Below are 11,165 nucleotides of genomic sequence, written 5' to 3' on the forward strand. Positions count from 1 at the left end.
AGCTGGAGCCGCAACTCCGGGCGCGGGCTCAGTCGTCCCTTCTGCCGCCGCCGCCGCCGCCGCCGCCGGGCGCGGGCTCGCTCGTCCCCGCGCTCGCGCTCTCCGGCCGCGGGCATCTCCCGGCCCGGCCGCCGCCGCCGCCGCCGCCGCCGCGCAGTGAGTGGGGCTGGCTTGGGGCTTGCGGGGCCGGGGCTTGGGAGGGCCGGGGCTTGGGAGGGCCGGGTTTCGGGAGACATCTGCGCGGAGCGGCCAGGGGAGCGGGGCAGAGGATTATCTGGGCGGGGGCTCCTGGAACCGGGCGGCGGCGGCGGGGCCGCGTTGAGGGGACCGCGCGTCCCGGGGCTGGCACGAGCCGGCGGCGGAGGTGCCCGCGGCGGGGCCTGGGCGGGGGTTCTGGGGTCCGCCCGCGGGGATGCGCGGTTTCTGCGGGCCCGGGTTCGGAGCTCCGCGGCGCGCCCCTCGTCCGGGCCCGGAGCATCGCCCGCCCTACCCCTGGCCGGGTCGGGTTTGTGGGGGTTTCGCTGGTGGGGCAGCAGCGAAGCACGGCCCGGACGGAGACATTCGGGGTGTGCTCGAAAATGATTGTTTTTGGGAGATTGCGCTTATTAGCCACCAATTGCCCTAGTTTAAAGCGTGAGCCAGGACTCAAAACCCTGGCTTTGGGATTTTCTACCCTGAAGAGACACTCAGATTGCAGCTGAGTTCTTTATGCCTAGATTTGTGTGTGTGGTGGCGTTTTTAATGCTTGATGTCAGAGGTGATAAATGGCTGTGGTAATGGGGAGCCCTGGCAGCACCTGCTGGGCTGTCAGTGGTGGAGGCTGTGTCTGGGGGTGGGACGGGGAAATGAAACGTGACAGAGATCCTGTTTGGATATTCTGCTGAAGTTATCAGGTTTCTGTTCAAGTATACCAGTTCTAGAACAAGTTGATGGATCCAATTTTAGGACTTTGTGATAGAAGAGGTTTGGGTGGCAAAGTGACCTGGGATGACCCGGCTCGGCTAAGAATATTTGGGGTAGCCTAAGCATCTCTTCCATATCCCCCTGGCATGTTCTTTTTTTCGCTGTCACAAATGCCCTATTACTTGAATCATCCTGGGATAGGAGAGAAGCTTGGGGACAGCATGTAGCACAGTCCTGAGCCCAAGATTGAGATGTTTTCAAATGAATAAATATGTAGCTAGGAAAAGGAAAATGGTTTTGTCAGCAGGGTTGGTAGGTTGAGAGAATTTTCTCTTTGGCCGAAAACCATCAGTCCATAAGGATACTTGATTTTGTGCTATGCTTTAGATATGAACGATGGAGTGGAGTGGTCAGGACAGCCACGGATGCCATCCCAAAGTTTTGTGATTTGAATTTTCATAAATCATATTTTAACCAAAGCATTACTACTTACAGAAATCTTAGGGTGAACCCTATGAATCCTTCGGTGCGTTTGGATTTTGATATTTGGGGTCCATTTAAAATGGAGTACATGTATGTATTTGGATTCAGCTTTACCTTGGAGATAATCCTGAGTCATGCTTTAAGGAAGTTCCTTCTGAGATCAGGAGCTCAGATGTTGGGTGATCTCTGGGAAAACTAGACATTCCCCTTTACCTGTATGTAGTTCTCCCTTCTGGAGCTGTGGGAAAAAGAGGACCCGGGGAGATTTAGAGCAAATTAAGAGGCTGCCTCCTCCATATTTGCCGTCTCCAGGCCAATGCTCTAAATTACTTTGTTCACACTCAAGTTTTTCATGTTAACATAGAAATTTTGTTTATGCTGCTGCCACTAGTGTTTTCACGTTTGTCTAATACTTGCCAGTTTACAGATGGTTTTATATTCATGATCTCCTTTATTTTCTCCATTTCCCCAAAGAAGAAGCTGAGCATAAAGAGTCATTTTCTCAGGGTCTCATAATCAGTAATGGAGCAAAATTCGACTACAGGACCTCCCTGGGAACCTGTTCTCTTTCCTTGTCCTGTGATGTGTTACTCTTATAGGCCAATTTTTGCTTTTGTGTAGTGCCTAAATGGTGTAATTACTTTTGGGAAGATGGTATTAGCCCATCTTACCTTTCGGAAACTGAGGGTTAAGAGGAGTGTTACGATTTTGTGACAGCTTTTTAATATTAGGTCACTTTTAAACCTGTAACTCCTCTCTTCTTGACCACATGGTTGAGAGAGGAGAAAGAGAAAATGATTACTTTTAGAGAAAAATCCATTTCTGCAGTGGTATGGTTAAGGATAATGTAACACCATAATCACATTATCCTTGTATGCCTGGCTACTTGTGCTGGCCTGTATGTGAATGTTAACCCCAAAGGCTCCTTTAGATGTCGCTGAACTAGTTACTATAAAAAGTATTTCACTTTCAAACTCTCACATTTCAAGAAGAGCAAAACTCAGTAAAAAGGCAATTTTGAAGGTAAGTATAGAGAGAGGGAGTTTATTGAGTCTTTTCTGACTACCAGACACGAAGGTTTCATTAAAAACGCATTTTAAAGGGCTGCCTGGAAACTCTGGGAAGTCAGTAGTTGGAAGTTTTTACTTTTCATTGAAGTTCGGAGGTTTTTATTGCAACATATAGGTAGTTATACAGGATTAGGACTTTTGCCCTGGAGAATTCTTAATCTATAGCAAGAATGATAAACCCAGAATATTGTTAGGTTGGTTCATCGTAACCATGAGGCCTGAAATTGCAATTCTGCAGTGACAGGGAGAATGGCATTTAAGGGTTCTTAGGTTACTTTTTTAAGTTATTAACTTACTGAATTATGCATTCTTCAGATATACTACTTTAGAAAATTAATATTTTCTTTTAAGGCTTCTGTAAATTCTTCAGTATGTGTTTTCTTAAGCTTAATTACCTGCTAACATGACACTGTCAGAATTTATACATTAGTCACAATAACCTTTGAAGCTTAAACATGGGTGAATTTTCAGCACTGCTTTATATTCTTTGGGGAATGGTCAGTGTTGTTTTCACAAGAATTTTCTTTGCATCAAAGGTTACATGTTTTCAGGTGAACTGATTTTACAGGGTCGGATACTTCTTTGAACTTTATAGCTGTTGGTGCTTGGTTGCGTTTGCTGTCTTTCAAAACTATCTTTAGTTTTAGTAGGGAAAGTCACTGTAAAGGAAAACTTTTTTCATTTTTCATTGTTACCATTCCTGGTATATTTTCTGAAATAGTAGATATTTATTTGCTTTCATCAAGTAAAACCGGCCTATTTGATACCCATTTCAAGATCTTCCTTCTGCTGCCTGTCTTGTGGTCATTTAACTTCTCATTAAGCCCTCCACTGGAGACTGTGCCAGAAGGGAGAGAAGATGAAAAGCAAATGAATCATTTTGTAATTGTTAGTAGCTCTGGAAAATGATTTAGTAGAAGAGATTGAAACTATTCTGGAAATTCTTTGGGATTGTATTTCATTCATCTGCATCATTTCAGAGATGTTCCTAATGGTCGTCAGTTCAGAATTCAGAAATTGATCATTATCCAGCTATTGTATAACAAGGAATTCTTCGTGCTTTTTTGTTTGTTTGTTTCTTGCTGTATTTAAGCATCTCCACAGAAGATATTTAGAAGCAGCTAGAGATAAAATTTAAACTAATCAATACTGTTTTTTCCCTTTGAACTCTTTAATGAACAATTTGATTTCTTTAGACAGTTTAGTCATTGTTATTGGAAGTGACTAATAGTGACTTTGCTTCAATTTTTTTTTTTTTTTTTTGAGACGGAGTCTCGCTCTGTCGCCCAGGCTGGAGTGCAGTGGCCAGATCTCAGCTCACTGCAAGCTCCGCCTCCCGGGTTCCCGCCATTCTCCTGCCTCAGCCTCCCGAGTAGCTGGGACCACAGGCGCCGCCACCTCGCCCGGCTAATTTTTTGTGTTTTTAGTAGAGACGGGGTTTCGCCGTGTTAGCCAGGATGGTCTCGATCTCCTGACCTTGTGATCCGCCCGTCTCGGCCTCCCAAAGTGCTGGGATTACAGGCTTGAGCCACCGCGCCCGGCCAACTTTGCTTCAATTTATTTTGATGCATCTTATACACAAGTATAGGAAGCCTTTTGGGTGCTTTTTAAGAAACATGGGCTGTAGATTCCCATAATTGCTTTCCTGAATTATTAAGCGTGAGCTTTCATTACATCTTTGTACCGGAACTTTTGCTTTTGCTGTGGAACAGATTCAGGGACAGCATCTAATTTTTTTTTTTTTTTGGATAACTGCTCAAGAAGTTATCTTGTTTTGATTTAGCAGTAAAAAAGAAAAAAGGGTTAATAGTGGACAGGCTTTTCGTTAACGGCTGCAACATTGATGTCTGCTTTTTTCCTTGTCTTTGATCTTCTGTTTCTTATTTAATCATTTGGATATTCATGGATTGGAGTTCTTTATGTCACTACAGACAGAGGACAGCAGCCATTATTCACACTAGTTGAATGGGTTCCTGCCTTTTTTTGGTGGCGGGGGAGGGCCTCAGGAAAATTTTTACAAACCCGTTATGACTAGTTAGGCTGAGTTACTGTAAAATTTGTAAATAAAACCCTACTGGGTGGATAGGGTTAATAGATGGCTATAGAGAGTTTAAAGTTAATCTTTTTCAATTTCTTGTCTCTTGGATTCTGTTCTTTCAATTTCTACCCTAGGAGGGGATTTATGGAAAAATCTAGACTAAGAGTCAGAACATGCGAGTTCTTATCTAGTTACTTCCCAGCTGTGGTGCCTCCAGCTAGTCACTTAATCTGCCTTGTTTCTCTGTTTTGCATCTTTAAGATGAGGATAGTAATCCATGCTCAGCCTACTGGTATCAGGAATGTTGTAGGGGGAAGAAGTTTTTCATGCCCCTGTCTTTTAAATTGTTTCTTCTTTCTAGAATCCCTTCTTAGGTTGTCCAAATTTTCTTTCAAGGATTCAACTGAGCGGGCTCTTCCCAGAGGTCCTCCATTTTCCCATTTGGAATCTTGCTTTTCCCCTCTTGCAGGACTCTGCTGGTCCATCTGTTACATAGCGCTTTGAATTCTGTTCTGTACTTCAGTCATTGCATGTTGCCTTCCATTATAGATGGAAAGCTCCATGAGGGCAAAGATTGTTCTTTTCCTCTTTCTGTGTATCCACATTGCACATAGGCATCCCCTCCACTCCATAGATAACCCACAATAATTGTTGGTTGAATGAATGATTATTGAGGCTGTCAGGAATGAATACTTTGGGTGATGGGAAAATGCCAAAGATGAGCATCTTACCAGCACTTTTGGATGAGTGGCCTTTTAAATTGCTCAGTTGCTAATCTGTTGTTATCAGTAACTGAATCAGATCCTGGCAAGACAAATTGGCAAAGCCCATTTCTTGGTCCTGTTTACCTCGGATACTATTTGTGAAGCAAGCCAGAGGAATGAAAGACTGTCATAACAGTCTTGAATTTGACATTTGTTACATTTCTCACCCCATAGCATGTGGAGTCCTATCTATATCCAGCTGCTGAGTGTAAAGAATAAACACTGACTGCCCCATAGCCTGGTCCACATTTTAGTTTGTGTGCTTTGAAGGATTTGCAAGGTAGAGAAATAGATGCTTCAGGCTCTGATTTCAGCCCATGCTGTGCTATGCAAATGTTCTCTACATGCCTGAGTGACCTTTTGAGAAAGAGCCTTTGTGATCTTCTATAGCCAGGGCTTGTTCTGGGAATTCTGTGCCAGATTCCTCTAAAAGTGGGAAAAGTGGATCTGTTAAAGGACCACGTAAAAAAGCTGGTGCTTTTCCTGGATGAATACCAGTAATTCCATGTTTCTTACCATCTCTTGCCAGAGCTTTAGAAATTTGCTCTGCAGTTTGCTTTGCAGGTTGATTTGGGATTGAAGTGTGTGAGAGGGAACTGACTAAGGCAGTTCAGTAGCTGGGAAACTGTTTGTTTAAGTGCTTTTGAATTGTAGATAAAAATAAATTCACATTGGCATCATTAGTATCTGAGCATTTCTCAGTGTCTTAAGGCTGGCTCTCCATGAGTGCTGGCTGATTGAGTCTCATCTGTATTGGTAAGGTTCTTTTCGCCCCAAATTGTGCTCTTAACAGTTTGGCATTTAAATCGCTTTCTATTTAATTGTTGTACAAAGAGAATTACATCATTATTAAAAAACATCATTATTATTATTTTTTATATTATGAGATAAATACCATTCTGATGTATTTCTCTGGGAAAGGGATGCTGGTGTCCTGGGAGGTTTATGATTTTTGATGCTTTTACTCAGGTGACTGGCTTGTACAGCCGAAACACTGATGAAAAGAAGTTTTCCCCTTCTCCCTTTTCCTTTTTTCTTTTTTTTTTTTTTTGAGATGGAGTCTCGCACTGTTGCAGGGGCTGGTGTGCAGTGGCACAATCTCAGTTCACTGCAACCTCCGCCTCCCAGGTTCAAGTGATGCTCCTGCCTCAGTCTCCTGAGTAGCTAGGATTACAGGCGCCCGCTACCACGCCCGGCTAACTTTTTGAATTTTTAGTAGAGATGGGATTTTACTATGTTGGGCAGGCTGGTCTTGAACTCCTGACCTGGTGATCCGCCTGCCTCGGCCTCTCAAAGTGCTGGGATTACAGGCATGAGCCACTGCGCCCCGCCTCTCCCTTTTTCTTAAATGACCTTTTTGGTGAGGACCATTATAGGTTTGTACCAGGATAAGGTTGTAGAGTTAATCATAATGTTCTCTTATATAAATTCTAAAAATTGATTTTCTAAGAAGAGAGGTAGAATTTGAATGACTGGGTTGCTTCCTAGACTCTTTCTCCTTCTCTTAAGTACCGGATAGTTCTTTCTCTGAAAATCTTCAGTCTCTTAGTTCCAGATGGGTTCTCTATGGTAAGAATACAGGACATGAAGGCCCTAGGGGAATGCTTTCTTCCCCAGATCTTTGCCCTGCAGTAGGTTTCAGCTGAGCAACGATGAGTAGTTTTTCTGGTGTTTGGCCTCCTCTGTTGGGTGGAAAAAAACCTTTCTTCTTTATGTTCATAGTTAATATATGCTATCATATGTCTGTTTTTCTCCTCTTGAAGTTTCCCTGAAACCTGGGCTCTTGAAGACGCATCACTGGAGCAGATGGATAATGGAGACTGGGGCTATATGGTGAGTGCTTCTTGGAGATGCGTTTTGAAGGCTGGGGAATTATTTTTGTGTGTACATAAGGATAACATGTATTTTTAGGTATATCTTATAAGAAAAGAAAATTGTGAATTTGTGTAACCTCTCTGCCCCCTTTTACTTAGTTTAGATGTAGTTTGGAGGTTGTTTTTGTCTTGTGTGGTGTTTTTAAAAGTTTTATTTTATTTTTAAATTTTTTTTATGTGGAGTCTTGCCCTCTTGCCCAGGCTGGAGTGCAGTGGTGTGATCTTGGCTCACTGCAACCTCCACCTCCCAGGTTCAAGAGATTCTCCTGCCTCAGCCTCCCGAGTAGCTGGGATTATCAGTGTGCACCACCACATCTGGCTAATTTTTGTATTTTTAGTAGACATGGGGTTTTACCATGTTGGCCAGGTTGGTCTCGAACTCCTGACTTCAAACGATCCTCCTGTCTTTGGTGTTTTAATGGAAGCAAACTCAAAATGGATTCTCCAAATACTTTTTATAATCACTGGAGAAGTAACGTGATTTTTTATTTTTTTAAGTATATTGCTCTGAAGACTCTTTCTTCGTGAATAGTGACTACAAAAGGATCTAGTGAGTAATGATATGGAGGATATTTTATTGTGGTTTGGGAGATTAATGGTTGAGAAAGTGCCTCTTCTCCTACTCCTTTTTTTGTGTGTGCTTATGTCTCCCTATTTTTCTATTCCTTTGGTGTAAGGTATATTTTACTTGCCTAGTACCCGAAGTCTCTTTCTTTTTTTTCTTTCTTTCTTTTCTTTTTTCTTTCTTCCTTTCTTTTTTTTTGTTTTTTATTGTTTTGAGACAGGGTCTTGCTCTTTTGCGTAGGCCGGAGTGCAGTGGCGCGATCTCGGCTCATGACTTTCCGAGCTCAGGTGATTGTCCCACCTCAGCCTCCCAAGTAGCTGAGACTACAGGTGGGCACCACCATGTGTGGCTAATATTTTGTATTTTTTGTAGAGACAGGGTTTTGTCATGTTGCCCAGGCTGGTCAGCAACTCCTGGGCTCAAGTAATCCACCCTCCTTGGCATCCTAAAGTGCTGGAATTACAGGTGTGAGCCACCACACCTGGCCTGTTTTTTTCTTAAATAGTGTTTCTAAAACTGAAGGTATGTTTTTAAAGAGAAGCTTGCTTCTCAAAATTAAAGGCCAGATTGCAACATTAATGTTACAAAAATGAATACACTATCAGATTATGAAATTTTATGGCTGCTGTTAGCTTTTGGGTATGTGATGATTTTTTGACTAAACTATATATTTTAACTTAGTATTTGAAAGTATCACTTCCATGAAAAAGTTACCAAGATTAAGTCTGCACAGTTTTTAATTAAATTAATTAATTAATTATTTTTGAGACAGAATCTCTCTGTTGCCCAGGCTGAAGTGAAGTGGCGTGATCTTGGCTCACTTGCAGCCTCCACCTCCCGGATTCAAGTGATTCTCATACCTCAGCCTCCCAAGTAGCTGGGACCACTCAGGCACTACCATGCTCAGCTAATTTTTTTTTTTTTTTTTTTGTATTTTTAATAGAGATGGGGTTTTGCCATGTTGCCCAGGCTGGTCTTGAACTCCTGAGCTCAGGCAGTCCACCTGCCCCGGCCTCCCAAAGTGCTAGGATTACAGCCATGAGCCACTGCACCTAGCCCAAATTTTTATTTTAAAAACAAATTTCATAGTTTATTCCTTTTGTTTGAAGGGGAAAAACCCAAAGAAATGCTGAAAGTAAATGTCTATATTATCAGATCATTTTAATTCTATCTTATGTTAAATTAAGTTCAGAAAAATGCAAGCCTTTAAAAAAAATCAGAAAAAAATAAGTGTATTTTAGCGTGGCTTTTCCCTTCTCACAATATATTCTGACCTGAACATTCTGTAGATAATGGGCCTGAAATGATGTGGCTCTGGAAGTCAGTGCCCTGGATTCTTAGCGTAAGTCTTTACATAATTGGATTTATCCTTGTTTTTTTTTCTATTGAAAGCAAATGTTAGATCGCTTCATCTGGGTGGGTTTATTGCTGGTAGTAAAGTCATTTTGCATTAGAGGATTACTAAATACATTATAGCCTGAAAGAATCTTGGGCTTTGCTCAGTATCACTTACTTTCTTAATTTGTCAAAGTTGGTATTTAAAAATTTCAGGTGACTGATCGTTTCTTTAAAAATTTCAGATGACTGACCCAGTCACGTTAAATGTAGGTGGACACTTGTATACAACGTCTCTCACCACACTGACGCGTTACCCGGATTCCATGCTTGGAGCTATGTTTGGGGGGGACTTCCCCACAGCTCGAGACCCTCAAGGCAATTACTTTATTGATCGAGATGGACCTCTTTTCCGATATGTCCTCAACTTCTTAAGAACTTCAGAATTGACCTTACCGTTGGATTTTAAGGAATTTGATCTGCTTCGGAAAGAAGCAGATTTTTACCAGATTGAGCCCTTGATTCAGTGTCTCAATGATCCTAAGCCTTTGTATCCCATGGATACTTTTGAAGAAGTTGTGGAGCTGTCTAGTACTCGGAAGCTTTCTAAGTACTCCAACCCAGTGGCTGTCATCATAACCCAACTAACCATCACCACCAAGGTCCATTCCTTACTAGAAGGCATCTCAAATTATTTTACCAAGTGGAATAAACACATGATGGACACCAGAGACTGCCAGGTTTCCTTTACTTTTGGACCCTGTGATTATCACCAGGAAGTTTCTCTTAGGGTCCACCTGATGGAATACATTACAAAACAAGGTTTCACGATCCGCAACACCCGGGTGCATCACATGAGTGAGCGGGCCAATGAAAACACAGTGGAGCACAACTGGACCTTCTGTAGGCTAGCCCGGAAGACAGACGACTGATCTCCGACCCTGCCACAGGTTCCTGGAAACACGGAAAATACTGATTTTTTTTTTTTTTTTAAATCACAGTGTGAGATTTTTTTTTCTTTTAAATGTTTGTATTTATTTGAAGGCAGTGAGGACCAGAAGGAAGTTTTGTGCTTTGGCACACTCCTCCGTGTTCTGTTCCCTTCCTCCTGAGTATGCATGTGCCTGTTCAGAGTCTCCAGATACCTTTTTTATAAAAAGAAGTCTGAAAATCATTATGGTATATAATCTACCCTTAACAGAGCTTTTCTTATTACAGTGCTAGAATGATTTCTGATAAAATGGTCCCTAACTCAACTAGAAGGCTAAAAATACAAGAATGAAAGAATAAGCAGAGTACTCATGATGCCTTTGAGAAAAATCAAAACATCATGTAGGGTGACCTAGTTTCCAAACCAATAAATAAGTAGTATTGTAATATTAAAGGAAAACTGTTCCAATCATTTAAAAGTACTTATTAAGTACTGCTTTTTACAGTTATGACAACTGTTTCTTTCTATGCATATAAATCAAGGAACCAAATATCTGTAGCCATGGAAATGTCTGACTAGAAATATTTATATTGAATTCTGAATACAAAATGTCCCTGTGGTAGAAATCTTACTCTTTATGCCTGGTGCAGTATAATTCTCAAGTGTACTGTCTACCAGAAAAAAAAAAACTAATAAAAAATGAAATATGAAAATTAAGTTTGTATTTATTGATTATTATTAAGGGGAGAAAAATCATATTCCTTGTCTAAAATATGCATTGTTTATGTCCCATTGTTTACTGCCTATAGCATATTTGTATTTAATTTGAGAGGACACAGTGGGATCTTAGGTTGCAGTTTATAAGAACTGTTGTGTCATTGAAGCAAGGATGGATGGAATTATTAATTTTGACTAAAAGGGTGCATATTTGAACAGTGAACATACAGTTTTTCATATTTTTCAAAGGAATTTATGTTGAAGATTACAGATTTTTCTTTAATTGCCCACGGTTCTATGACCATTATTTCAGTTTTCTGCTAAGCACAGGAACAAAATGACTCTAGCCCTTTATGCTCATGTTTTATGGTGATCCACAAATGTATTTTGTTAACAAAGTTAAGTTTATTTCTGAAGAGAAGAAACAAACTGCAGTGAATGAAGGACCTAGAACAGCTGGAGAAATACACGTACTTTTATTTATT

General features: G+C 41.3%; 1 protein-coding gene across 3 annotated transcripts; it reads left to right on the forward strand.

The window, feature by feature from the left end:
- The first annotated feature begins 28 nt into the window (after positions 1-28).
- Positions 29-11,165, forward strand: LOC105482937 (potassium channel tetramerization domain containing 6). Of its 3 annotated transcripts, none has more exons than XM_011743428.2 (3): positions 29-156; positions 7,022-7,091; positions 9,278-11,165. In XM_011743428.2, exons 2-3 carry the CDS (start codon positions 7,065-7,067, stop codon positions 9,962-9,964), a joined length of 714 nt encoding a protein of 237 aa, XP_011741730.1. In that variant the 5' UTR covers positions 29-156; positions 7,022-7,064; the 3' UTR covers positions 9,965-11,165. The 3 variants fall into 3 exon arrangements, with proteins under 3 accessions (XP_011741730.1, XP_070948086.1, XP_011741739.1); XM_071091985.1 differs by lacking the exon at positions 29-156 and adding an exon at positions 548-566; XM_011743437.3 differs by lacking the exon at positions 29-156 and adding an exon at positions 574-2,409.

This window comes from Macaca nemestrina, chromosome 2 (assembly GCF_043159975.1).
Source record: "Macaca nemestrina isolate mMacNem1 chromosome 2, mMacNem.hap1, whole genome shotgun sequence".
Taxonomy (NCBI): domain Eukaryota; kingdom Metazoa; phylum Chordata; class Mammalia; order Primates; family Cercopithecidae; genus Macaca; species Macaca nemestrina.

Bases quoted from the DNA above. Each gene is read 5' to 3' on its own strand.
- LOC105482937 (XM_011743428.2), top strand. From the start codon at position 7,065: ATGGATAATGGAGACTGGGGCTATATG. The intron at 7,092-9,277 runs GTGAGTGCTTCT...TAAAAATTTCAG, and splicing joins ATGGAGACTGGGGCTATATG to ATGACTGACCCAGTCACGTT.